The sequence below is a fragment of the Pseudoliparis swirei genome, chromosome 18 (assembly GCF_029220125.1).
Source record: "Pseudoliparis swirei isolate HS2019 ecotype Mariana Trench chromosome 18, NWPU_hadal_v1, whole genome shotgun sequence".
Classification (NCBI taxonomy): Eukaryota; Metazoa; Chordata; class Actinopteri; order Perciformes; family Liparidae; genus Pseudoliparis; species Pseudoliparis swirei.
The window spans coordinates 19,085,067-19,112,946 of NC_079405.1; the positions used below are offsets into that span (position 1 = coordinate 19,085,067).

Here is a 27,880-nt window from a genome sequence, read left to right on the forward strand (position 1 = left end):
TATCGGAAATGAGAAGATACACACATATGGAAACAGATAATCAATGTGGGAAAAAAAACAGTAGGGTGGGAATTTGTACGTGTAATCGTTCTACCAAAATTGAATGGTAATTGATATACTGTCCATATAATAACTCTTAGGATAATTAATATATGAAACCTAAAATGATAAAGTCGATTTATGTATTTGACTTATTCCTCATGCATTGTGTAATCATGCACAACGTATGTAAAACTTGCTTCCCAATATAAAATATCATCTAATCTTTGCTCATATTATATGGTACATTTTGTTCCAGTTACGTATTTCCTACTAAAAAAATAAATGGTGATCTTAATACGAGAACTTGAAGGCAACATTAAAGAGACTGTAGCCTGTCGCCCTCTGTGCATAGCAACAAGTATTACAGTTCGGTAAGGGTCCGTGTTGGTCCGTGTACGTTTTGTTGGTCTGTTTTTTCCGTTTCATTCAAAATATGGAGAACGGAAATAGGTCCGTGGTCCGTGTACGGTGGTCCGTGTACGTTTTGTTAGTTTATTTTTTCGTTTAATTCGTCAAATGATAGAACGGAAGTACTTAAAATGAAAGTCAAAATAAAAGCCAGTGATATATATATTCGTATTTACAGTGTTGTATGCTGCACACACAATTCCTAATATAGATTAATCAAAGTAATGTGTCTGTGCAGAGTTATTGCTGTTATCATATTTATATTTCCACCTCATTCTGCTGTTTCTTGGACGAACACCGCAGAGCCTGTATGAGGACACGCAGAGTAAAGGGTTCACCTTTATACCACTAGATGGCAGTATACCTGTATGTAATACTAGGTTATTGATACATATGTATTTAATGCCGTTTATTTCCTCTGATATTAAATGTTCATGGTTAATTTCCAGCATAGTTGTATACATCATGTATTTATTTGTTTTATTTGTGTTATTTTGGAACTAAACACTCCTACATGGAAGAGGAGGATGAGGAAATGATGATCATGAGGCAAAACATATTGACAATTGAAAAATAAAAAAGCCGTTGATTTATTCTTATTAAGCAGCCTTCAGTTAGCACCCAGTCACAACACCACCTGTGCTTCACCTGTAACCTTCATTACGACTGTCATCATCATCATCATCATCATCATCATCATCATCATCATCAACCTGTTCTGTTGTGACTCTGCTGTCAGTGTCCTCTGACTACATCACATCATCATCATGTAGTACTTTGGTCTCCAGAAGGATTGAGCTCTGTGTTTCATGTGAACATTTTTTGAGGAGTTGACTACATGAGTTATTGTATCCGACTGAAACATGGAGAGCACAGCTACTCTCACATCTCTAAGATCGTTTATAGTAGTCAAGTGATTGTTAGGCGTCGTTGCCTGTTTTTAGCCATATGGCTATATCTCTGCATGTACATTTAGATAAGCCTATTCAGCTCTGAGCCTTCTTTAGCTCAGAGTAACAGGTCATAGCCTTGTTTAGCTCAGAGCAACAGGTTATGACCTTGTTTAGCTCAGAGTAACAGGTCACATGGACTTCGATCTGATCCAATGACATCTGCACACTTCTAGATTAGCAAAGAAAGACAATCTTTGGTATTTTCTAATTCTTTATTTCAAGCACAAGTTAAATACTCCCCTAAAAGAGGAAGCCTTCAGAATTAGTGGTAACATTGCATTGTGATTAGATGCCTGTATTTGAATTGTATTGTTGTATCTCAATTCCTCTGATTCTTCCGTCTGCAGTTAATCTGCTCGCATGATTTACATCATCAAAGTTGTGGCTTCCAAGAGATGTTCCACATCACAGCACTCATCTGTCCACAAATGAAAAGTGAAGCGAAGAAGGCAGATGTATGAACCGTCCTGACTGAGCTTCCACTAAAGCTTCATACCTGCAACAAGCTCAGGTTAAAATGGTGTTTACTTTTACTAGTTTGGAGACCCCAATAGTGCTCTCCAAGTATTTGTTAGTAGTTTTCCTATCTTTGGCGTATACAGACTTCTAAATCAAAGGAGACGTGTCCTGCTGCCTGTATAGAATCACAAAGACATGCTACCTGGAAGAGATCTGATCAATTAAATCCCTATATAGGCCAAAATAGTGTACTCAGGCTAAATGTAACCTTTGACCTTTTGTGATGTCAGGTCAAATGAATCAAATGTATACCAAAAGCAGGCTTCTTCATACCAGTGTTATTGGATGGCAACTTCATTTGTATGTAACAGTGCCATGCTGGTTTGTCCAACATGCTAAAGAGCTGGTAATCTATTGCATTGATTCCCAACCCAAGTCCAGAGGTCACTCTGAGGGGTCACGAGACGGGTAACATGGGAGTAAATATGTAAATAGAACCAATTCATCTGGTCTGGGCTCTTGGATTTAAGTGTGAAAAATCATTCACTGAGGTATGGTATACTGCCATCTAGTGGTATAAAGGTGAACCCTTTACTCTGCGTGTCATCATACAGACTCTGCGGTGTTCATTACATTACATTACATGTCATTTAGCAGACGCTTTTATCCAAAGCGACTTACAATAAGTGCATTTCAACCTAGAGTACAAACTAAGAACAACAAGAATACAGGAAGTAACATTTCCTCAACATAGTCGAACTACAAAAGTACCATAAGTAAGCGCTATTTAAGTGCCACTGAAGTGCTAATCTGTGTTTTAATCCAGATATAGTCGGAAAAGGTGTGTTTTCAGTCTCCGACGGAAGATGTAGAGACTTTCTGCTGTCCTGATGTCAGTGGGGAGCTCGTTCCACCACTGAGGAGCCAGGACAGCAAACAGTCTGGATTTCGAGTGATTAGCTCGATGTGCAGGAGTCACAAGTCGATTGGCTGTTGCCGAGCGGAGCGAACGTGCCAGGGTGTACGGTGTGACCATATCCCGGATGTAGACGGGGCCCGATCCGTTTAGAGCACGGTACGCCAGGACCAGTGTTTTGAAGCGGATGCGAGCAGCCACCGGTAACCAGTGGAGAGAGCGGAGGAGCGGAGTGGTGTGGGTGAATTTCGGGAGGCTGAAGACCAGTTGAGCTGCTGCATTCTGGATGAGCTGCAGATAGGCCGTAAGGTGAACACTGTTTTCGTTTCAACCCGCTCCACAGTCGCGCATCTACACAATCGTTAGCTCATAAAAAAGAACGAGTTGTGCTAACCAACCAAAAAAAAGTTCGTCGCTGAATTTGCCGTCGATTCTCGATGAGACTATGTTTTATGCCGAACTAGTTTCTTCAGAGCGTAATAGGATCTTGGTCACGAGGGGTGGCACGGTTCGACACGTGATCGGTCTACACCAATGAGGTAGCTGTTTTTTGTCAACAGAACGGCGAGATGGCGGCTCCCGTGGTTGGATTCAACGTTACCGATAAAGAGGAAAACACCCTTAAAAGTGGGCTAAATGGATTCTAAATAGTGCTGTATACATAGCCGCGTCCAATAAGAACAATGAGGCAAATATACGATCATGTTATGCTTATGTTAAGTCATTTAGATCAAGTTTGACATACCTGGGAATACACCTTACTGACGATCTAACATGGACTGTGAACACCCAGCACACACTGAAGAAATCAAGGCAAAGACTGTACTTCCTACCTCAGTAGGAAGTACAGTCTTTGGCAGTAAAAGGCAGTAATTGTACTTATACCAATGACCATTTGTTCGTTCGTTCATTCATTCTTCCACAAATGAAAACAACACTGATGAACAAAAGAAACAATCTTTATGAAAAATATGACATATATAAAACTGTACAAAACTACAAAAGAAATAACATATTAAGGATGCTCAGTCCTCACTGTCAGTGTCAGGGCAGTTGTCTTCCAGTTGCTCGGTGTCTTTGGTGTTGGCACAATTACAGCAACGACATAAGTCTGTGCAACACAATCCTGCAGAAAAACAGGAACATCTTCCTGTCTCACAGGCACCTTTGCAGCCGCAGTGTATGACATGCAAAACACTGTCAGGGGCCGGATTTCTGGTCATCCAGGTGATGTGCAAGGTCCCATCCTCTATTTGCCAACCATATCCAGCAGGTGATGGAGCACTTATTTTTTGTTTGCGACAGGACCTCATTATTGCAGCCTGGTAGTTTGCCCTTTTGCAGTGCTGTTGGAGGGCATCAGTAGTTGGGGGAATGCATATTTCTGGCAAGGCTGATGATGCCATACAGAAAGCCTTGTACCTAGCTTCATTTACATTATCGGCAGCTGGCTGATCATATAAGTGGCACACATACTGGCAAAGAAGTGCAAATGTTGACTGCTCCAAGTTAAAGTGAGTACCTAAACTTTTAAAAGCCTTTAGGTACTCACCTTTCTCACATGCAACAGAAAATGTCTTTTTTTCCCCTTTGCCATAAAAGGCACTTGTGGAGTCACACCCAGAGAATGTGTGAATTCCGATCAAGGCTGAACACACACTGGTTCCGAGAGCTGATGACACCTTGGTAATGTCAATGGTTGACAGGGTCTCTGCAAAAACCAGCTCGCAGATGTTGCGCTTGGTGGGGATGTGAAACACCAGCTGGGGGAAATCACGAGCCAGCCTCTTCTTCAACATATCCTGTCTGCAACAAAACAAAACAGTGACAATTAAGAGTCACAGGAGTATCATGAAAAGCAGAGAGTGGTGCAGGTGGTACAAGACATTACAGGCTAGAACCTATCTGCCATACAGCACATTGAACACCAAAGATGCCCAAGAAAGACACACACACACACACACACACACACACACAGTCTTTTTCGCTATACAGGCCCGGCTATGGTTTAGATGGACTACCCTTTCCCGAGGTCCCACAGCTTTGGCAGTTAGGTTCAAACACTTTTAAAAATCTGAAAAAAATTCAGCTGACTTTAGATTTGAGATACACAGCACACAACTTCATACACAGCCACCTACTTATATGGTGGTATAGGCAGACATTTCTTTTTTGACAAAAGTGTGGTTTATAAGGACTAAAAAAACACTGTTGGGTCTTTAAAGGGACAATAACCCCGCCTCCTCATTAACATAATACACACTAACCTGACAAGACACAGTATTACTGGAACAGTCAATTTAATATCAAAATAAATCTTATTAGATGACCAAATTGGAGGCATGCACGTTGCCCCCCTCCAGAGTGAGCCAGTACGTGGATAAATAGATGGATACATCTCTCCATCTACGCAGAGAGAACCAGCCAGTGACTGAACACCCTGGCTTCAATCTCTGGCTTTCATTAAACATGAAAAACACAACAAAGAGCTGGGGCGCTTTATCATTTAGTTTATTGCTGTATCCAGACTTTAGTGGTTAGTAAACAATACTTTTTTAAGATACAAACAATCGAGGAACAAGCCTATAGTGGGATGTAAACAATACTTTTTAAAGCTAGAAACAACCGAAGAGAATGACAGAGCGAGAAAGAGTGAGACACAAAGACAGTGATAGAGACACACATAGACACAAAGAAAGAGAGACAGACACAGAGACACACATAAAGATAGAGAGACAGAGACAGTGAGGAGACAGAGAGAGAGACATAAAGATAGAGAGACAGATACAGTGAGAGAGAGACATAAAGATAGAGAGACAGTGAGGAGACAGAGAGAGACATACATACAGAAAGAGACAGTGAGGAGACAGAGAGAGAGACATACATAAAGACAGAGAGACAGAGACAGTGAGGAGACAGAGAGACAGATACAGTGAGAGAGAGACATAAAGATAGAGAGACAGTGAGGAGACAGAGAGAGATATACATAAAGATAGAGAGACATAGACAGTGAGGAGACAGAGAGATATACATAAAGATAGAGAGACATAGACAGTGAGGAGACAGAGAGAGAGATACATAAAGATAGAGAGACATAGACAGTGAGGAGACAGAGAGAGACATACATAAAGATAGAGAGACATAGACAGTGAGGAGACAGAGAGAGACATACATAAAGACAGAGAGACAGAGACAGTGAGGAGACATACATAAAGATAGAGAGACAGAGACAGTGAGGAGACAGAGAGAGACATACATAAAGATAGAGAGACAGAGACAGTGAGGAGACTGAGAGAGAGAGACATACATAAAGATAGAGAGACAGAGACAGTGAGGAGACAGAGAGAGAGACATACATAAAGACAGAGAGACAGTGAGGAGACAGAGAGAGAGACATACATAAAGATAGAGAGACAGAGACAGTGAGGAGACATACATAAAGATAGAGAGACAGAGACAGTGAGGAGACAGAGAGAGACATACATAAAGATAGAGAGACAGAGACAGTGAGGAGACAGAGAGAGAGAGACATACATAAAGATAGAGAGACAGAGACAGTGAGGAGACAGAGAGAGAGACATAAAGATAGAGAGACATAGACAGTGAGGAGACAGAGAGAGAGACATACATAAAGATAGAGAGACATAGACAGTGAGGAGACAGAGAGAGACAGAGACAGTGAGGAGACAGAGAGAGACATACATAAAGATAGAAAGACAGAGAGAGAGAGACATAAAGACAGAGAGACAGTGAGGAGACAGAGAGAGACATACATAAAGACAGAGACATAGACAGTGAGGAGACAGAGAGAGAGACATACATAAAGATAGAGAGACATAGACAGTGAGGAGACAGAGAGAGATACATAAAGACAGAGAGACAGAGACAGTGAGGAGACAGAGAGAGACATACATAAAGATAGAGACAGACAGTGAGGAGACAGAGAGAGAGAGACATAAAGATAGAGAAACAGAGACAGTGAGGAGACAGAGAGAGACATACATAAAGACAGAGAGACAGAGACAGTGAGGAGACATACATAAAGATAGAGAGACAGAGACAGTGAGGAGACAGAGAGAGAGACATACATAAAGAGAGAGAGACAGAGACAGTGAGGAGACTGAGAGAGAGAGACATACATAAAGATAGAGAGACAGAGACAGTGAGGAGACAGAGAGAGAGAGACATACATAAAGATAGAGACAGTGAGGAGACAGAGAGAGAGAGACATACATAAAGATAGAGACAGAGACAGTGAGGAGACAGAGAGAGACATACATAAAGATAGAGAGACATAGACAGTGAGGAGACAGAGAGAGAGACATAAAGACAGACACAGAGGGACATAAACAATTTGGAGACAGAGAGAGACATAAAGACACAGACAGACACGCATAGAAAGTAAGGATACAGAGAGAGACATCAGACAGACAGAGAGACATATCCATGGAGGAGACAGAGAGAGAGAGATACATAGAGACAGACATAGACAATGAGGAGACAGAGGGAGACATAAAGACAGACACAGAGGGACGTAGACAATAAAGAGACAGATATAAAGACAAGAGACAGACACATCGAGACGTAGACAGTCAGGAGAGAAAGACACAGAAAGACATAGATAATGAGGAGACAGAGGGACATAGACAATAAGGAGACAGAGATATAAAGACAGACACAGAGACATAAACAGTGAGGAGAGAGACACAAAGAGAGACAGAGAGAGACATAAACAGTGAAGGGACAAAGAGAGAGACATGGAGAGACATAGACAGTGAGGAGAGAGAGACAGAGATCGATAGAGAGACATAAAGACAGTGAGAGACAGATAGTGTTGCTTTGTGGTTTACCATAAACATAACAGTAATCGTTTGTGGTTACTTGTTGTCTGTTAAGTTCAACTTCACAATTTTCCTGTGTTGAGTCGTTGGTAACTCGAGGTTTCAGCAGCATTGGAAGTGATTTGAAGAGTTGGGCGATCTTTTGACGACTGGGATGCTTGTGTCTGACCCATGAGATGCTCCAGCGTCAGGTAGTACTGGTTTCACTTGAATCCGTCCTGGTTTCAACTGATGAGGCGTAATGGGGATGCTTGCATCGGAATCATCATAATCATCATCGTCGTCATCTTGTGTTTCCGAGTCCGGTGTGCATTCCTCATCGGACATGCACTCCAGAAACTGGTAAGAAAACAAAGGATTTAAAATGATAGACAGCTAAAGACCAACAACAAACCACATGTGCTCTGTTCTGTGTTCCACTCACCTGTGATGGGTGTTGGTTATCATTTGTAACTCTTCTGAGGATTGATGCCAGAACAAACTGGAAGACATTTTGAATATATAGTACAAGTTTAAATACCACAGTTGTTCCTGTCAGAGCAATACAGAGATCTGGAATACATGAACATGCAAAATGTCCCTTTATAGAGATAATTGTTGCCCATGTTTACACTTTTAAGTGTAACAGCTGGTGTATTGGAAAAGAACCTCTAGCATTAAACCATAAGAGATCTTGTCAGTACCAATAAGGCAAAAATAAAACACTTTAAAGTAATTTCAATGATATACTTACACTTCACAATTTTGGAAATAGTTGATATAGCATCCTATGCTGTGAATTAAGGATTATTTGTCATAAGTGTTTCATTATAGAATGGTTTGTACATTTGAACACAGCAAATATACCGACCTAATACCCCAAGACGCACTTTGTACCAATCCACGAAATATCTTATCTCTGCATTCATAGCCACGCCACTTGGAGGATACAGGTCCCAAACATTGAACATACTTGTCCAAGGAGGATATTGTTGTGCACACCAGGTGATGCTTGACACTGGTCCAAAAAAAGATTTTATGACATTTGATTAAAAAAAGACCAAAAGAGACTGGGTGGACCGTTATAATTACAGATGTAAAAGGGTTTTAAAAAGATCCCGAGGTAAAGATATTTATCAAACTTCATGGAGGTTTAAGATATTCCATAGAGTTTGTTTAATGTCATCTGACTCCAGAGATGAATGAAAGGCAGAATAGTGTTTAGAGTAGTTCACAGTTATAGAATGTCAATTCTGACTGTCTAGTGTCCTCATATATCATTGTCCCTATATACCATATGAGGTGGTTACACACACACACACACAGTAGTTATAGAAGGTTGATTCTGAATGTCTAGTGTCCTCATATATCATTGTCCCTATATACCATATGAGGTGGTTACACGCACACACAGTAGTTATAGAATGTCGATTCTGATTGTCTCTTGTCCTCATATAACCCTGTCCATCCAAACCATATGAGGAGACTACACACACATACACACACAGACGCACACATAAACAGGATTTAATGTTTTGTTCACACATAATGTAATGAAACTTAAGTTTAGACTTGCTTACCTCTTCAACCCTGTTGAGGAGACCAAGTTGTGTGAATGTTGGATTCAGGCCATCCACAGAGGTCTCAAGCTGGTCAGTTTCGTCCCTCAGAGCAGACTCAATCAGCTCACTGTTATCATCTGGAGCAGAAAAGGGGTAGAAAGAGACAGTAAATAGGATGTGGAACTGTACCATCAAGTGTTGTAATAGATGATCATCTCAGGGAATCATGAACGTGAGAGGTCCTCCGCTCCGACTAAGTCAGTGCTCGGGCCCTAATAATAAAAAAATATACATTTTCAAAATGTACAATCTGGTTAAAGTCATTTATGAACCAACAGCCTTTTTTTGTCCTGAGCAAGTCCTTAAAGGACTTATTTGCTCTGCTTTGCCATGAGCCTTTTCCCGACAGTCTTTTCTGCCTCTTGCTAGGGTTGTCACAATACCAACATTATAACTACGATACCTGCCATAAATATCATGATAACCGATACCACGATACCAGAATTTTATACAATACCACACATTTTGATACTGGTAAATTGATCTATAATAGTAATCAAAAAAAGTGGGCTTTCCTTCACTGTCTGCAATTTAGACACAGTACTTCCAAAAAGCCACGGACGGCCAGCAAAAGCGCCTCTGCACTTGATGCCATGTCTCCCATCACTCGCTGTGAGTGATCGCTGCCTTGTGTGTGTGTGTGGGCACTGGGCAGTCCACCCCCTTGCAGTCAATGCGTGCTGGCAGTGTCACAGGTAGCGGAGCAGTGAATGCGCTCTGATCTACACGATTCACGTTGACATATTTTGATTTAAAACGGCAGATTTTGAATGAGAACCATCCTACTGTTGACAAAAAGAATCAGGAACAGGCCCGATTCTACTGTTGGTTCTCTTTGCAAAGCTTGGAAATGTACATCTGACACATCTCTATTTGTTACTAATATTGAATTTAAAAAAAAGATACAACTAAATTAATCTTATGACACATTTGATTAAAAAAAGAACAAAAGAGACTGGGTGGACCGTCATAATTACAGATGTAAAAGGGTTTTAAAAAGATCCCGAGGTAAAGATATTTATCAAACTTCATGGAGGTTTAAGATATTCCATAGAGTTTGTTCAATGTCATCTGACTCCAGAGATGAATGAAAGGCAGAATAGTGTTTAGAGTAGTTCACATAGTTATAGAATGTCAATTCTGACTGTCTCGTGTCCTCATATATCATTGTCCCTATATACCATATGAGGTGGTCACACACACAATAGTTATAGAAGGTTGATTCTGAATGTCTAGTGTCCTCATATAACCCTGTCCATCCAAACCATATGATGAGACTACACACACATACACACACATGAAGAGGATTTAATGTTTTGTTCACACATAATGTAATGAAACTTAAGTTTAGACTTGCTTACCTCTTCAACCCAGTTGAGGAGACCAAGTTGTGTGAATGTTGGATTCAGGCCATCCACAGAGGTCTCAAGCTGGTCAGTTTCGTCCCTCAGAGCAGACTCAATCAGCTCACTGTTATCATCTGGAGCAGAAAAGGGGTAGAAAGAGACAGTAAATAGGATGTGGAACTGTACCATCAAGTGTTGTAATAGATGATCATCTCAGGGAATCATGAACGTGAGAGGTCCTCCGCTCCGACTAAGTCAGTGCTCGGGCCCTAATAATAATAAAAAATATACATTTTCAAAATGTACAATCTGGTTAAAGTCATTTATGAACCAACATCCTTTTTTTGTCCTGAGCAAGTCCTTAAAGTACTCATTTGCTCTGCTTAGCCATGAGCCTTTTCCCGACAGTCTTTTCTGCCTCTTGCTAGGGTTGTCACAATACCAACATTATAACTACGATACCTGCCATAAATATCATGATAACCGATACCACGATACCAGAATTTTATACAATACCACACATTTTGATACTGGTAAATTGATCTATAATAGTAATCAAAAAAAGTTGGCTTTCCTTCACTGTCTGCAATTTAGACATAGTACTTCCAAAAAGCCACGGACGGCCAGCAAAAGCGCCTCTGCACTTGATGCCATGTCTCCAATCACTCGCTGTGAGTGATCGCTGCCTTGTGTGTGTGTGTGTGGGCACTGGGCAGTCCACCCCCTTGCAGTCAATGCGTGCTGGCAGTGTCACAGGTAGCGGAGCAGTGAATGCGCTCTGATCTACACGATTCACGTTGATGACATATTTTGATTTAAAACGGCAGATTTTGAATGAGAACCATCCTACTGTTGACAAAAAGAATCAGGAACAGGCCCGATTCTACTGTTGGTTCTCTTTGCAAAGCTTGGAAATGTACATCTGACACATCTCTATTTGTTACTAATATTGAATTTTTAAAAAAGATACAACTAAATTAATCTTATGACACATTTGATTAAAAAAAGAACAAAAGAGACTGGGTGGACCGTCATAATTACAGATGTAAAAGGGTTTTAAAAGATCCCGAGGTAAAGATATTTATCAAACTTCATGGAGGTTTAAGATATTCCATAGAGTTTGTTCAATGTCATCTGACTCCAGAGATAAATGAAAGGCAGAATAGTGTTTAGAGTAGTTCACATAGTTATAGAATGTCAATTCTGACTGTCTCGTGTCCTCATATATCATTGTCCCTATATACCATATGAGGTGGTCACACTCACACACACAATAGTTATAGAAGGTTGATTCTGAATGTCTAGTGTCCTCATATAACCCTGTCCATCCAAACCATATGATGAGACTACACACATACACACACAGACGCACACATGAAGAGGATTTAATGTTTTGTTCACACATAATGTAATGAAACTTAAGTTTAGACTTGCTTACCTCTTCAACCCAGTTGAGGAGACCAAGTTGTGTGAATGTTGGATTCAGGCCATCCACAGAGGTCTCAAGCTGGTCAGTTTCGTCCCTCAGAGCAGACTCAATCAGCTCACTGTTATCATCTGGAGCAGAAAAGGGGTAGAAAGAGACAGTAAATAGGATGTGGAACTGTACCATCAAGTGTTGTAATAGATGATCATCTCAGGGAATCATGAACGTGAGAGGTCCTCCGCTCCGACTAAGTCAGTGCTCGGGCCCTTATCAAGAGGCTCTGGAATCCTTCTTTGAAAAGGCCCGAAAAATCCACTGCAGTGACAAAATGTGCACCCTTTGTTGTGGTCATGAAAATAAATGAACACCAAAATGTTTCAAGTGTTTGTGTCGGTCGGTCTGGTCCCCCCCCCCTGAAGCTGTAAACCTAGGGGAAACACTGACACCCATTAGTAGTAAGTGAGGTAAAGAAAAATGTATTCTGAGATAAATCGTGATTCTCTTTTGAAAGAATGACAACACGCAGAAACTAAATTGTCAACGTTATGATCTCCTGTAATAAACCTGTGACCCCGGGATGTCCGTTCCTCACCGCTGCCCCTGAACGCAACAGACGTAATACATTTGCATTACTTGATTACACTCTAAACAAGGCTAAATACTAGCAGCGTTTTTGTGAGGGCTGCTGAGGTTGAGCAGTCGAATATGGATACAATCTTACACCGTGTTTCTGACCCCTAGGCTTACAACTTCAGGGGGGAGGGACCGACAAACACAAACCAGTATTTCCATACCATTATAACAGGGTGGCCCCCCTGAAATTGTATCTATAGTGCCAGATTACAACAAGAGTAATTTGAGGGTCTACACAAGGAGTGGGCAATTATTTTTCCCAGAGGGCCACATGAAGAACAGAAAATATTGTGGAGGTCCAGGCCAATCGCCTAATAGGGCGGTGCAGTCACATGGGTCTGATGTTCCTTATGCCGAGGAGCAATACTCTGGATGCAGCTGTCAGTTAATTTTACAACTCTAAAACTCTTGTCGTACAAACCATGTCTCCGGCGACAGAAAGTGACATGCCAAATTCAAATTAAAGTTAACACTTTCCGACGTAATTCCAAAGGATTCGGAATGCTAAGAAGCGGAGCGTTTCAGTGGTATGCGGTACATTACGGCAATCGTAAGATATTTGGCGAGCTTGCCTGTGAGGAAAGGGTGGAAGTGAGCAGAGAGCAAGCTGGAATCGCAGCCTGATACGTCGGCAGAAAGCATGGCACAGTGCTGTAACACTTCTCCGTTCGAAACACAATGACGGCAACAGAGCAGCATCTATGTTTCTTTATGCTTATTTATTGCTCAGCGCTCCTTTAAGCTTTGTGTGTGCGCTCTTCTGCAGCAGAAGGCGTTACAGCGGTCTTTACGTAAAGTCGGAGGATACCGTGTGTATCTGCCGTGTTCTGCTCCAGGAGAGTGACACACACAGCCTCAAAGAGCGCTGAGCAATAAATAAGCATTGAGAAACATAAATGCTGGTCTGATGCCATCATCTTGCTTCGAAACTCAAGTCGGGAATGGAGAAGCGTTACAGCGGTCTTTACCATAACTTATAATAAGTATAATACTCGCGGGCGGATTAAAAGCCCAACGGTCAGATACGCAAAGTTTGGAAATGTAACCCTCCATTTGATATATCTCTGCAATTTATTTACAATATTGAATACAAAAAAAGATAAATTAACTAAATTAATCTGTTTTTTAATTATGAAGAATCAGACAGCCACAGTGAGAAAAAAATAAATTATGTGTAGAAAGATGTTGACGCATAAAGAGGAATTTACACCGTAATATGTAGCTTAAAACATAAAACTACAAATATGACTTACCTTTTCATATCTTTTGAGCAGACTAGTTGATGCACCTGGAGATCTCTTTTCTTGCCTCTTACTTGTTGACACCTTTTGAGTACTCTGAGAAGGCTCGGATGTAGATGGACGCTCACCCTGCCTCCCGTCCGAAGACTTTCCTTCAGATTTCTGAAGCTATTAACAATAAACATCAATCCAACGGGATCAGGTCAAAACTGAATAATCAATACAGCAGAAACTTTGATATTTGTAGGTAGCAACATTTCTTTTTCACCTCATCAACCAACAATGTCAATAACCGTTTTAATACTGTCAAAGATAATTGTAAATTAATGTAAAATCAAAGCTACTTGGACATCATTAAGCATTATTCATGGATGTGACATATCATATGGTATAAGCATTTCCTTTAGAAAGAACTTTAAAAGTAACATTTTGACTACCTTGCATCTCCACGGCCAATCCGAGTCACCATAATTATAGGTGACCTCCTCTCCTTGACTGATGTCTCGTGTTGCAAACAAACACAGATGGGGCTTCCCTTGTATGTTTAGGTACTTCATCTTGGCATTGGGGTTGACATTATTATCGTTCACAAGTCTTCCAAGTGACCCATCCTCTTTTGCTGCATCAAAACTACAAAAACAAAAGTATATCAGTTTCATAACAGTAAATATATAAAATAAAGGCAAAGTGTCATTGAATTTGGATTAGACGAAGCATTGACACAATACGCACCACCATAGTTTTCCATTAAAATAGAACTCGAACATGAACACCTTCAGGCAGTCGTTATGAAGTCTCTGTCTCCGTTCACATTCTTGCTGGCTTATTAATTCACCTCTATATTCCAACAGAAAGTCTCCCTTTTCAAATAGAGCAGAGGTGAAGATGCCACGACCTATTCCACACAGAGAAAAAACGTTTGTTAAGTTTATTCCTACTATAATCATGGTTACAAAATTAGAACATTCAACTTACCTTTGAAGGCATTGATGTATTTGATGTCAAGTCCCACTTTGTCCCCTCCAGTATCAATGTAAAAGTTGGCATCAGCCTTTGGATTTAGGCGTCTTCGCCGGTGCATATTCTCTTGCTGAAATGACCAAAGAAGATGGTTGTCAGGATTATTATCTTCATTTATAGAACATGCATGATCAGAACATATTCTATATCCATTTAAACTAGTAATAAACTTGGATAAAATAAGAAAATGAATAACTGCTCCATTCACATTTTTATTTGACACTGCTTCACAGATTTACATATTAAGAATATCTTTAGACTATCTAAGATTAACTGTAGAAGTAAGGTAAGCCCCTTGCTTTGTTTGTTTCTTCCAAACCTGTCTACATGGACTGCTAATCATCCTCTCTGAAGGCCCAGAGTAAACATACCATCAACATTAGCTTAGTGCTAGCAGCTCAGGGAGCAAGCTGCAGGTGATTCAGTCAAGACTGGTGAGGAGATGTGATGTAAGCTACAATGGCATGCTAACGTCAACCTTTTACCTTGTATCAAGCCACATAGTATGTTCACTAGCAAGCTAACGTTAGCAAACGAGCGCTAGCTAGCGTTAGCACGTTCGCAAGCTAGCGGTTAGCACGGTCGCTAACAGCAGCAAGCTAACACGCCATGTGGCTCGACACAGGCCGTGACAATGATAAAGCACGAGATAACACGAGCTAAACCACCACGTGAATCGACTGTCCTTAACCAGAGGGCCTGCTAGCATAGCTCACCTCACTCATCTCATTCAGTCTTCACCACCTGGAGCTAGCTCCGTTTTATACTTACACATATAAATGACACGTTCTCATCTACTCCAGTCTTAACCGAATCACCTGGAGCTAGCTCCGCTTTATATTTACACATATAAAAGCTTACCTGGTGGTGTTTAATCCTTCATCCTTCATCGGTGCATGCTCTCTGCCTGTCTGTTTAAAGGTCCACGCACCTGGTCCTTGACGTTGGTACGCCCCCCCCCCGACGTCACTCCCACGCGGGAAAAAACAGCCAATCACAAGAAAGGGCGTGAAATTGTCACGTGTGTATCGAAATGTGTATCAAACTGCACCAGCATCCTCACGCCGATAGATGTCGCTGTTCTATACACTGGGATACACAAAAAGTAGGTCAGGTGGTAAAAATGGACTTTGCACGAAAAAGAGAGGGTATGTTAGTTAGACAGTTTTAAGACGTTTAAGCTCTTTGTTTTAGCCGGACCTCGGCATGGTCCGGCTAATCCTAAAGTCCGGTTGTTGCTGGTGTGTATTCAAAAGTCCGGACACACGCGCACACACACACACACACACACACACACACACACACACACACACACACACACACACACACACACACACACACACACACACACACACACACACACACACACACACACACACACACACACACACACACACACACACACACACACACACACACACACACACACACACACACACACACACACACACACACACACACACACACACACACACAGCAAGAATTAAAAACAGTTTCTCAGGCCTGTCACACACATGTTGTGTAAAGCTGGACTTGCACATGACAAATAATAAGACGTGAGAGAAAAATGCATTTCAGTTACCTGTAGTTTGAAGCATCAAGACCTTCATTTGCTTTCACCAGTTCAACGAAGGCCTTCCTCAGCTGGCCCATTCTCAGCACCTCTTGGTTGACAAGCAGCCTTTGGCGAATGATCCTTTCACAGAATATCTTATAGCTGACATCAAACGTGGGCTCAATCCTAGAACACATATGAATGAGAAGGAAATAAATGAATATGTGTTGTGATTGTGTGTACATACAACAGAATGCGGATTGAATGTTTACTTATGCAATGTTAAGTTAGTAGCTCCTTGAAATGCAATATAATAAATAACTTACTGTTCTTTCTCTGGTTTTTCAGGCCTCATCAAAAACCTGGTGTAGCCTACTGATTATAACAGCTTTTGTGGTACTGCACCTCCAGAGCCACACAGTCTGTCTTTTATATGCAAAAAAATACTTTGGTCCTCCTTCAACTCGGCAGCTTTCTGCAATTGGCCTTAACAAAACAAAAAGGATAGCTCAATGAGTTTGTTGACATATCTCACACATAATTGTACCTTTCAGTCACTCAACCACAGTGTGTGTGTGTGTGTGTGTTTACCTGCTGTTTATGTTTCAGCCTTTGACAGAGTATCCCTTTGTAGTTTGCCTGCTCGGTTGACGAACTTCTCCTTCTTTCCACCTTTGCCATGGATTTTTTGTCCGTAAATCTACGGTAGCACGTGTGATGGCAGCCAGCATCCTCGGGAATATTGTCAAACTCCACATCAACACAGTGTTTGAAGTTCTCAGCCACGTCCCGAGACTCACCGTCCAACCCGAGCCACGTTTGTAGGCTTGTCCTGTATGTATTCCATCGTGTAGTGGTGAAATAATGTACCTCCTCGTGCTTGACTGAAGTAATATGCATAAAACAATTTGTTTTTTGATTTATTAATATATTCCGGTGTATTTTCTTCGTCTTCCGTACTGCTCGAGGACGCCATCTTGCCATTCTGTTGCCTCATTGTTCTTATTGGACGCGGCTATGTATACAGCACTATTTAGAATCGATTTAGCCCACTTTTAAGGGTGTTTTCCTCTTTATCGGTAACGTTGAATCCAACCACGGGAGCCGCCATCTTGCCATTCTGTTGACAAAAAGCAGCTACCTCATTGGTGTAGACCGATCACGTGTCGAACCGTGCCACCCCTCGTGACCAAGATCCTATTACGCTCTGAAGAAACTAGTTCGGCATAAAACATAGTCGCATCGAGAATCGACGGCAAATTCAGCGACGAACTTTTTTTTGGTAGCTAAGCACGACTCTTTCTTTTTTATGAGCTAAATATTGTGTAGATGCGCAACTGTGGAGCTGGATTCATTTTCTAAAGGACTTTTCGATGTTCACCTTGCGGCCTAAGAGGTCGGATGGCCTTAGCAGGTAGACCAGCCAGGAGGGAGTTGCAGTAGTCAAGGCGTGAAATGACCAGAGCCTGGATCAGAACCTGCGCCGCCTTCTGAGTAAGAAGAGGCTGTATTCTCCTGATGTTGTGCAGCATGTACCTACAGGAACGCGTTGTCGCAGTGATGTTGGCCGTTAGGGAGAGTTGACTGTCTAGTGTCACCCCGAGGTTCCTGGCAGTCAGGGTAGGGGCCAACACGGAGCTGTTGAAGGTGGTAGTCAGGTCATGGGTGGGGGAGCCTTTCCCTGGAAGGAATAGTAGCTCAGTCTTGTCAGGGTTGATCTTCAGGTGGTGAGCAGACATCCACTGAGAGATGTCAGTCAGACAGGCAGAGATTCGTGCCGCCACCTGTGTTTCGGACGGTGGAAACGAGAAGATCAGTTGGGTGTCGTCAGCATAGCTATGGTAGGAGAAGCCATGCGAACGAATGACAGAGCCGAGAGAATTTGTGTACAGAGAGAAGAGGAGGGGACCCAGGACAGAGCCTTGAGGAACCCCAGTAGTGAGAGGACAAGGATCAGACACAGATCCTCTCCAAGTTACCCGGTAGGTGCGGTCGTTAAGGTAGGAAGAGAAAAGCGCGAGTGCAGTGCCTGAGATCCCCAGGTCCTGAAGAGAAGAGATCAGGATCTGGTGATTCACGGTGTCAAATGCTGCAGAAAGGTCGAGAAGGATAAGGACAGAGGAGAGAGAGGCTGCTCTAGCAGTGTGAAGCTGCTCAGAGACAGCCAGTAGGGCAGTCTCTGTCGAGTGGCCGGCCTTGAATCCAGGCTGGTGAGGGTCAAGAAGGTTGTTACTGTGGAGATAGGAGGACACTTGGTTAAAGATAGCTCGCTCCAGAGTTTTGGAGAGAAAAGGAAGAAGAGAGACCGGTCTGTAGTTGCTGACTTCAGACGGGTCGAGCGTGGGTTTCTTCAGGAGAGGGTTGACTCTCGCCTCCTTCAGAGAGTTGGGGAAACAACCAGTTGAGAGTGAGCTGTTAATAAGATGGGTGAGAAAGGACAGAAGATCAGGAGCAATAGCCTGGAGAATGGGAGACGGGACGGCGTCAAGGGCGCAGGTGGTCGGTCGGGCGGAGGTCACCAAGCTAAGAACTTGATTGGGAGACAAGGGGGTGAAAGAGGAAAGAGAGGGGGATGAAGAAGTTAGTGTTGGTGAGGTGATAGAAGATGGATTTGTAAAGGAGGAGTGTATGTCATCTATCTTGTTTGTAAAGTAGTCGACAAAGTGGCTCGGCAAAAGGGTGGAAGGAGGAGGGGGACAGGGGGGATCAAGGAGGTTGGAAAAGATAGAGAAGAGTTTTTTGGGGTTAGAGAAGGAAGACTGAATTTTGGTCAGGTAGAACGAGCTTTTGGCTGCAGAGATAGAGGTAGAGAATGAGGAGAGGAGAGATTGATAGAAGAGCAAGTCTTCCGCTTGATTCGATTTGCGCCATTTTCTTTCTGTCGCTCGCAGGGTGGCTCTCTCGGCGAAAACCGAGTCCGACAACCACGGAGCCGGAGAGGATTTCCGAACCGGTCGTGTCTTAAAAGGACAAAGAGAATCAAGAGATGAAGACAGGGAAGAGAGGAGAGTGTCTGTGGCAGAGTTAGGCTGCATGAGTGAGAAGCAGTCAGTTGAGGGGAGAGCAGATAGGACAGAGGAGGCCAGGGAGGAGGGACAGAGGGTGCGAATGTTGCGCGTACAGGTGCAGAGTCTGTAGATATGGGTGGGTTGTCAGTACCAGAGAGCGAGAGAGAGTAAGAGATGAAGAAGTGGTCAGAGACATGGAGAGGAGTTACAGTGAGGTTAGAGGTAGAGCAGTTTCTTGTGAAAATGTAGTCAAGGTGGTTGCCGGCTTTGTGAGTAGGAGGGGAGGGACTGAGTGAGAGGTTAAAGGAAGACAGTAAGAGTAAGAGATCACATGACTTCTGTCTGGATGTTGAAGTCACCCAGAAGGATGAGCGGGGGGCCGTGTTCCGCGAAGTTCGATAGGAGGACGTCTAGCTCTTCCAAGAAATCTCCCAAAGAACCAGGGGGACGGTAGAGAACAACAATGTGAAGTTGAACCGGATGAGTAACGGTCACAGCATGAAACTCAAAGGTCAGTGGGAAAAGAGTGGGAGCGGGTAGGGAGCGAAACACCATGTGGGTGAGATGAGTAAACCTGTACCTCCACCCCGACCAGAGGGTCTGGGTGTGTGGCTGAAGGAGAAGGCCGAGGAGAGAGCAGCCGGGGTAGACGTGTTGTCTGCTGTGATCCAGGTCTCAGTGAGAGCCAGGAAGTCAAGCGACTGCTCCACAGCAAAGCCAGAGATGAAGTCGGCCTTGCAGTTGGCTGACTGACAGTTCCAGAGGCCTCCTGTGACCAGGTGCTGGGTGTGAGTAGAACGGGTAGGAAGGATAACAGAGGAGGGGTTCCGGTACATGAATGAGCGAGTCCTATAGTAACTACGAGTAGAGATACGCACAGGTATGGAGAAGACACACATATTCACAAAATGGGGAAAATACTCATCCTCCAACGGAAGACTCCAACGTCTTTGTCCTCCGAGTCACGCTGACGCTACAGCTGATGCGAAAAACCCCAGCCGGTTATGAGCCCAAGTTAGTGCCAATTACCTCCAGCCGCGCTGACACCGCCCCTTGGCTTTTGGTATTCAAATGACACTCAATAGAAACCAGGTGATGATCGCTCGTCCAATCAGTGAAGATTCAGGTGTCGGAACACAGGACACACCTCTCTACCAAAACAACTCCTTAAAACAGGACAGACTAACAATCTAGCAGCTTTAAACAACAAATACAACAGTAACTTCAGCAGATAAAACTAGTTTAAACAAGATACTTAGCAGGATCCAAGTAGTCAGTAGTCTCGCCTCACAGGTAGAAAATGCACACTCAAGAAACAGCAGAATGAGGTGGAAATATACATATGATACCAGCAACAACTCTGGACAGACAAATTACTTGGATTAATCTATATTAATATTATATATTAACTGTGTTGCATTAAACAATGCAAGTGAGGTCGAGGAGATACAGACGCGAGTGAGTGCAAACGAAGACGATATCAAAGACATGCACAACCGTGTTGACGAAATGGAGAAACTGATAGCGAACCTCAAAGACAAAGCTGACGACTTGGAAAACCGCAGTAGGAGATCTAACATTAGGATAATAAATGTGCCGGAACAAGCAGAAGGTCGTGATACAGTAGGATTTTTGGCAAAGTTTATACCGCAAATCCTGGGTAACGACAACTTAGTTCAGTAAAGTTAGAAAGATATTCACAGATTCGGACTTCCCGGCTCAATAGCTCTCAAACGACACGGAGTTAAAACACAAAAAATACCTGTCTGTGACCGGAGTGATGTCGACAACAAGCTACAACCTTCATTTTACCAAAAAAAGCCGGTCTTCGAGATCGATAAATAACGTTGGTCTCAATGTGCGATCAGCTGTGAGAACTAAGCCCAGGGACCGTCTGCAAAAAGCAATCCAGGAAAAACATATTCCAAAAATATTCAATAGCTCCACTGAAAGATTGTCTAGGCTGACACAATTGATACCGTACGTCAAATGGCCACCATGTGTTGTACTACAGCTGTTATTTTGGGAAAAAACTCATCTTAAATAATTATTATGAATTATATTTCATAATTTATGGAAACAATTTTCAATAGCTTCACTTGATAAAGTGTAGAGTGAAATCATTCAATATCTACATCAATGGGCTCCACATGAGTGGACTACACCTCGTACTTTGAAGAAAAAAGATTTGGAATAATTTTTATGAATATTTTGTCATAATTTATGGAAACAATTTTCAATAGCTTCACTGTTATCAAGTGTAGAGTGAAATCATTCAACATCTACATCAATGGGCTCCACATGAGTGGACTACACCTCTTACTTTGGAGAAAAAAGATTTGGAATAATTTTTATGAATATTTTGATATCATTTATGGAAACAATTTCCAATTGCTTCACTGTTATCAAGTGTAGAGTGAAATCATTCAACATCTACATCAATGGGCTCCACATCAGTGGACTACACCTCGTACTTTGAAGAAAAAAGATTTGGAATAATTATTATGAATATTTTGTCATAATTTATGGAAACAATTTTCAATAGCTTCACTGTTATCAAGTGTAGAGTGAAATCATTCAACATCTACATCAATGGGCTCCACATGAGTGGACTACATCTCTTACTTTGGAGAAAAAAGATTTGGAATAATTTTTATGAATATTTTGATATCATTTATGGAAACAATTTTCAATTGCTTCACTGTTATCAAGTGTAGAGTGAAATCATTCAACATCTACATCAATGGGCTCCACATCAGTGGACTACACCTTTTATTTTGAAGAAATGTGTTTTTGAATAATTATTATGAATATTTTGTCATAATTTATGGAAACAATTTTCAATAGCTTCACTGTTATCAAGTGTAGAGTGAAATCATTCAATATCTACGTCAATGGGCTCCACATGAGTGGACTACACCTCGTACTTTGAAGAAAAAAGATTTGGAATAATTATTATGAATATTTTGTCATAATTTATGGAAACAATTTTCAATAGCTTCACTGTTATCAAGTGTAGAGTGAAATCATTCAACATCTACATCAATGGGCTCCACATGAGTGGACTACACCTCTTACTTTGGAGAAAAAAGATTTGGAATAATTTTTATGAATATTTTGATATCATTTATGGAAACAATTTTCAATAGCTTCACTGTTATCAAGTGTAGAGTGAAATCATTCAACATCTACATCAATGGGCTCCACATCAGTGGACTACACCTTTTATTTTGAAGAAATGTGTTTTTGAATAATTATTATGAATATTTTGTCATAATTTATGGAAACAATTTTCAATAGCTTCACTGTTATCAAGTGTAGAGTGAAATCATTCAATATCTACGTCAATGGGCTCCACATGAGTGGACTACACCTCGTACTTTGAAGAAAAAAGATTTGGAATAATTATTATGAATATTTTGTCATAATTTATGGAAACAATTTTCAATAGCTTCACTGTTATCAAGTGTAGAGTGAAATCATTCAATATCTACATCAATGGGCTCCTCATCAGTGGACAACACCTTTTATTTTGAAGAATTTTTTTTGGAATACTTTTTATTAATATGTTGTCATAATTTATGGAAACAATTTTCAATAGCTTCACTATTATCAAGTGTAGAGTGAAATCATTCAATATCTACGTCAATGGGCTCCACATGAGTGGACTACACCTCGTACTTTGAAGAAAAAAGATTTGGAATAATTATTATGAATATTTTGTCATAATTTATGGAAACAATTTTCAATAGCTTCACTGTTATCAAGTGTAGAGTGAAATCATTCAATATCTACATCAATGGGCTCCTCATCAGTGGACTACACCTTTTATTTTGAAGAAAAAAAATTGGAATAATTTTTATTAAAATGTTGTCATAATTTATGGAAACAATTTTCAATAGCTTCACTATTATCAAGTGTAGAGTGAAATCATTCAATATCTACATCAATGGGCTCCTCATCAGTGGACTACACCTTTTATTTTGAAGAAAAAAATTTGGAATAATTTTTATTAATATGTTGTCATAATTTATGGAAACAATTTTCAATAGCTTCACTATTATCAAGTGTAGAGTGAAATCATTCAATATCTACATCAATGGGCTCCACATCAGTGGACTACACCTCGTACTTTGAAGAAAAAAGATTTGGAGTAATTTTTATGAATATTTTGTCATAATTTATGGAAACAATTTTCAATAGCTTCACTATTATCAAGTGTAGAGTGAAATCATTTAATATCTACGTCAATGGGCTCCACATGAGTGGACTACACCTTTTATTTTGAAGAAAAAAGATTTGGAATAATTTTTATGAATATTTTGTCATAATTTATGGAAACAATTTTCAATAGCTTCACTGTTATCAAGTGTAGGATGAAACCATTAATTTCCTACATCAATGGGCTCCACATAAGTGTGCTACACCTGGCCGGCTATACCTCATGAATCATTATACCATGGGTTTAATCTTGTACGGCATGAGAGAGCAAATGGCCAGGCAAGGGTTAAAAAAGGTGAGTAATTATATTATTATTATAAATGTTAACATCAAGTTGTTTTGAAACAATCCATTTGAAAAAGCAGCTTTAGTTTTTTGGTTGTTCCGTTGGAGGAAAAATACATAATGCATACTGGGTACATTCTATTTGAGTTTTGCAGCAAAATACAATTATATTTCCATTTTTACGCATGTTGTCAGGTCACATTTGATGACTATGATGGAGCCATTGGATTTGTCAACATAAGAAATGTGCACTGGAAGTTTGTGGTGAGTATGCAGCTGGTCATGTGGTACAATGTGCCTTTACAGCATTCATGTATGGCTCATTGTTGTGAGTGTATTTTAAGGTTATCAATCTTAAAATTGCTTAAAATATTAATAACAACCTACAATCAAGTCAATATAACTAAATCTAATTTAATGTTAAATACAAGTTTTATTACAAGTTAATGTAATTTTTCATGAATTGTCATTAATAAATGAAGAGACAATGAGATTGTATATTTGTATCTAATGTAGCTGCATTGTGTACATGCACATCTGTGGCATGTGGATTGATTTTAAGATTGTTCTTTTCTTTTAAAATGTCTTCATGGTCGTCATCCCTACTTTAATGAAAAATATATCTTTGATTGTTGTCCAATCAAAGCACTTGAATCATCCAACAGGATCCCGTTGGTAGTCCCCACTGCTACTCTTGAGTTTTCTTTGATTGAGTATGACCCCATATTGTGGATCTTATTTTCAGACTAATATTCAGTACTTTCAAGTAAAATGTTAAAATATGCCTATTTAACGTGGTTTGTTTCTTTATTTACTCACAGTTGTGATTATCTTGTGTACAATAAATATACTTCCAATGTTGCTCATTCATTTAGGTTTTACATAAATAAAATGTATTATGTTATTATTGTTGCTGTTGTTGGTACGTTTAAAATATGGCATGCTTTAACACTATATTACTTTTTAAAACAGTATCTCCATGCCCTTTTAAACCGCATATTTGTGGTTGATCCTCTGCAAGGGTCAAATTGTCACGAATTCCCCACCTTCCTAGTTAAATTCATCCTGCTTACATGTTTAATTAACTCTCCTGTCATTCCAGATCCTGTCATCCTCACCTGATTGTCCCTCATTCCCTTCACCTGGTCCTCACGCCCTTCTCACCTGCAGCCCATCCCCTCATTAGTCCCTCACTATTTAGCTCCCTCACTTCCACTTGTCCTCTGCCACATTTTCTTGTGTGTCGCCGCCAAACCTTCCAGCGTTATTAGAGTTTATTCCTGACCTGCCTGTTACGACCCTGTTTACCCGACTCAAGATTTTGCCTGCCCCTTTTTGGATTTGTTGCCCTGTTGGACTGACTACCTGGTTTTGACCCTGCCTGAAACATACAGTAAACTGCCTCCTCCTGCATTCCGGTGTTTGTCGTGCTTTTGGGTTCCAGTACCTGTAACCCTTACACAAATGAAGTTGACGACTCCAGAAAGGCTGGCCAAAGACGTGGGTAATATTACTTAGATTATGGGAAATATATAATGTTATTCACATCTTTAGTAAGGCTATAGAATAAGTGCAAATGTAAACCAAAATTATTTTCCTTTCATCCTGCAGACAGTATTTCAAAATGCGCAAGAACAGACTTGGAAAGGAGGACTGGGTGAACATCAAGTGGCAGCCGGGCCAGATAATCCACACCTGCCAGAAAGATGGCAGCAGTTGTGGGATCTTTGTCATGCAGGTTATTTAATGCAACCTTTTGTCTTTCTGATAGATCAAACAATATGCTGTTTTACTATGTAAATTCATACAAGGTGTGTTGTTTTGCCATATGACAGATGGCCAAGATGACGGTGATGGAACTACCAAAGATTCCGCAGCATTTTCGCATCAACTCATCTAAACAATCTATTGAAAAGCTAAGAAGAAACATGGCTGAAGACATTCTGAAACAATCAGGTTTTTTTCAAAATATGTAATCAATATTTGTTTGACTTAATACATAATTGACACTCATATACATGTATTTATTTCTAGTTTCAAAGGATGAGCTCTGTTCCTTCTGTGGAATTGAGGACCTGCCCAAAACTGCTATTGATGCTGTTTGGGTGAGACTTGTTTTTAGACAATCTGAGTTGTGGATAATCTGTAGATAACCTGGAGTGAGTTTCAAGGAATAACATTAGTAATCAAGTTTTGTTAACTTGTATGCATAACATGTTTGCGAAAGTTTCCATTTTTTAAATATGTTTAATTTATTTATTCCCATGTAGATTCAGTGTGGAACTTGCTCAAGATGGTTTCACACGCAGTGCCTTGGGATGACAGCAGCACAACTACCAAACAACATTGGTGTTGTGAATACTTATGTACATGTTATGTTTTCGTTCTTTATTTTTAATAAATGTGCAAAAATTTGCAAAAAACAGTTTTCACTTTGTCATTATGGGTTTTTGTGTGTAGAATGTTGAGGAAAATAATGAATTTAATCCATTTTGGAATATGGCTGTAACATAACAAAATGTGGAAAAAATCAAGCGCTGTGAATACTTTCCGGATGCACTGTATATATTGGTATCTGATCATTCATAAAGAATAAATGTGGGAACTACTTGACTACTATGATGGCTCTTATAATGTGTGTGGTACTATTTTTTTAATTCAAGACGTATAAAGTACGAAGAATAGGTTTACAATTGCACTAATTTGACCAAATCACTGATATTACCAGACTTTAAGTAATGACCACTGGGTTACATGTTTTCTCAGAAGCAATTGGTTAATATAAGATCTATTGTTTGTTTGAGTATGTATAATAAATCATGAAAGTGCTCCTTAACCAATATGCTGGTTTCTGGAAAGCAAATGGGACACCGTTTTACATTGTATCGATGCTAAACACATTTCGGTTCCAAATTGAACAAACTATCTTAAATACACATTGGTTTTTCATAATCAATATCCTGGTGGTGACTGACGAGAAAATGGTGACACTCCACTTTGTCCTAAAAACGAAACATGATTAAAAGAGATCTTCGGAAGAAAGTATTGTAGTTTTACCAACACAGGATTGGTGGTTAAACATCATTTTATTTAAAATTATGCAAAAGCACATCAATATAGCTGATCTAGTACAACAAAGGATTGACGAAGGAAATGTCAGCCAACACTTTACTACATTGGGAATATTGAATATTGTCTCCATAAAATATTTAAAATAATTCATAATTATTCATAATCATATTTCTTCAAAAATAACAGGTGTAGTACACATGTGGAGCCCATTGATCTAGATATTGAATGATTTCACTCTACACTTGATAACAGTGAAGCTATTGAAAATTGTTTCCATAAATATGACAAAATATTCATAAAAATTACTCCGAATCTTTTTTCTTCAAAGTACGAGGTGTCGTCCACTGATGTGGAGCCCATTGATGTAGATATTGAATGATTTCACTCTACACTTGATAATAGTGAAGCTATTGAAAATTGTTTCCATAAATTATGACAAAATATTCATAATAATTATTCCAAATCTTTTTTCTTCAAAGTACGAGGTGTCGTCCACTGATGTGGAGCCCATTGATGTAGTTATTGAATGATTTCACTCTACACTTGATAATAGTGAAGCTATTGAAAATTGTTTCCATAAATTATGACAAAATATTCATAATCATTATTCCAAATGTTTTTTCTTCAAAGTACGAGGTGTAGTCCATTCATGTGGAGCCCATTGATTTAGATGTTGAATGATTTCACTCTAGACTTGATAACAGTGAAGCTATTGAAGATTGTTTCCATAATTTATATCAAAATATTCATAAAAATTATTCCAAATCTTTTTTCTTCAAAATGAGAGGTGTAGTCCACTGATGTGGAGCCCATTGATGTAGATGTTGAATGATTTCACTCTACACTTGATAAC

General features: G+C 40.3%; 1 protein-coding gene and 1 long non-coding RNA gene across 7 annotated transcripts; one reads left to right on the forward strand and one right to left on the reverse strand.

The window, feature by feature from the left end:
* Positions 1-8,211: 8,211 nt before the first annotated feature.
* Positions 8,212-16,005, reverse strand: LOC130207802 (N-lysine methyltransferase KMT5A-A-like). Its single transcript, XM_056436519.1, has 9 exons — positions 15,658-16,005; positions 14,842-14,956; positions 14,599-14,761; positions 14,304-14,496; positions 13,879-14,034; positions 12,005-12,123; positions 10,582-10,700; positions 9,179-9,297; positions 8,212-8,616 (listed from the first exon to the last, which is right to left on the reverse strand). Exons 1-6 carry the CDS (start codon positions 15,733-15,735, stop codon positions 12,106-12,108), a joined length of 723 nt encoding a protein of 240 aa, XP_056292494.1. The 5' UTR covers positions 15,736-16,005; the 3' UTR covers positions 8,212-8,616; positions 9,179-9,297; positions 10,582-10,700; positions 12,005-12,105.
* Positions 16,006-19,589: 3,584 nt separating this feature from the next.
* Positions 19,590-26,574, forward strand: LOC130207806 (uncharacterized). 6 transcript variants are annotated; one of them, XR_008834339.1, is made up of 7 exons: positions 19,590-19,960; positions 24,151-24,219; positions 25,058-25,455; positions 25,567-25,693; positions 25,791-25,911; positions 25,990-26,060; positions 26,226-26,574. It is a non-coding gene; the product is annotated as an uncharacterized LOC130207806 (long non-coding RNA). The 6 variants fall into 6 exon arrangements; XR_008834342.1 differs by having other exon boundaries at positions 25,350-25,455; XR_008834340.1 differs by lacking the exon at positions 19,590-19,960 and adding an exon at positions 23,668-23,965.
* Positions 26,575-27,880: the final 1,306 nt, after the last annotated feature.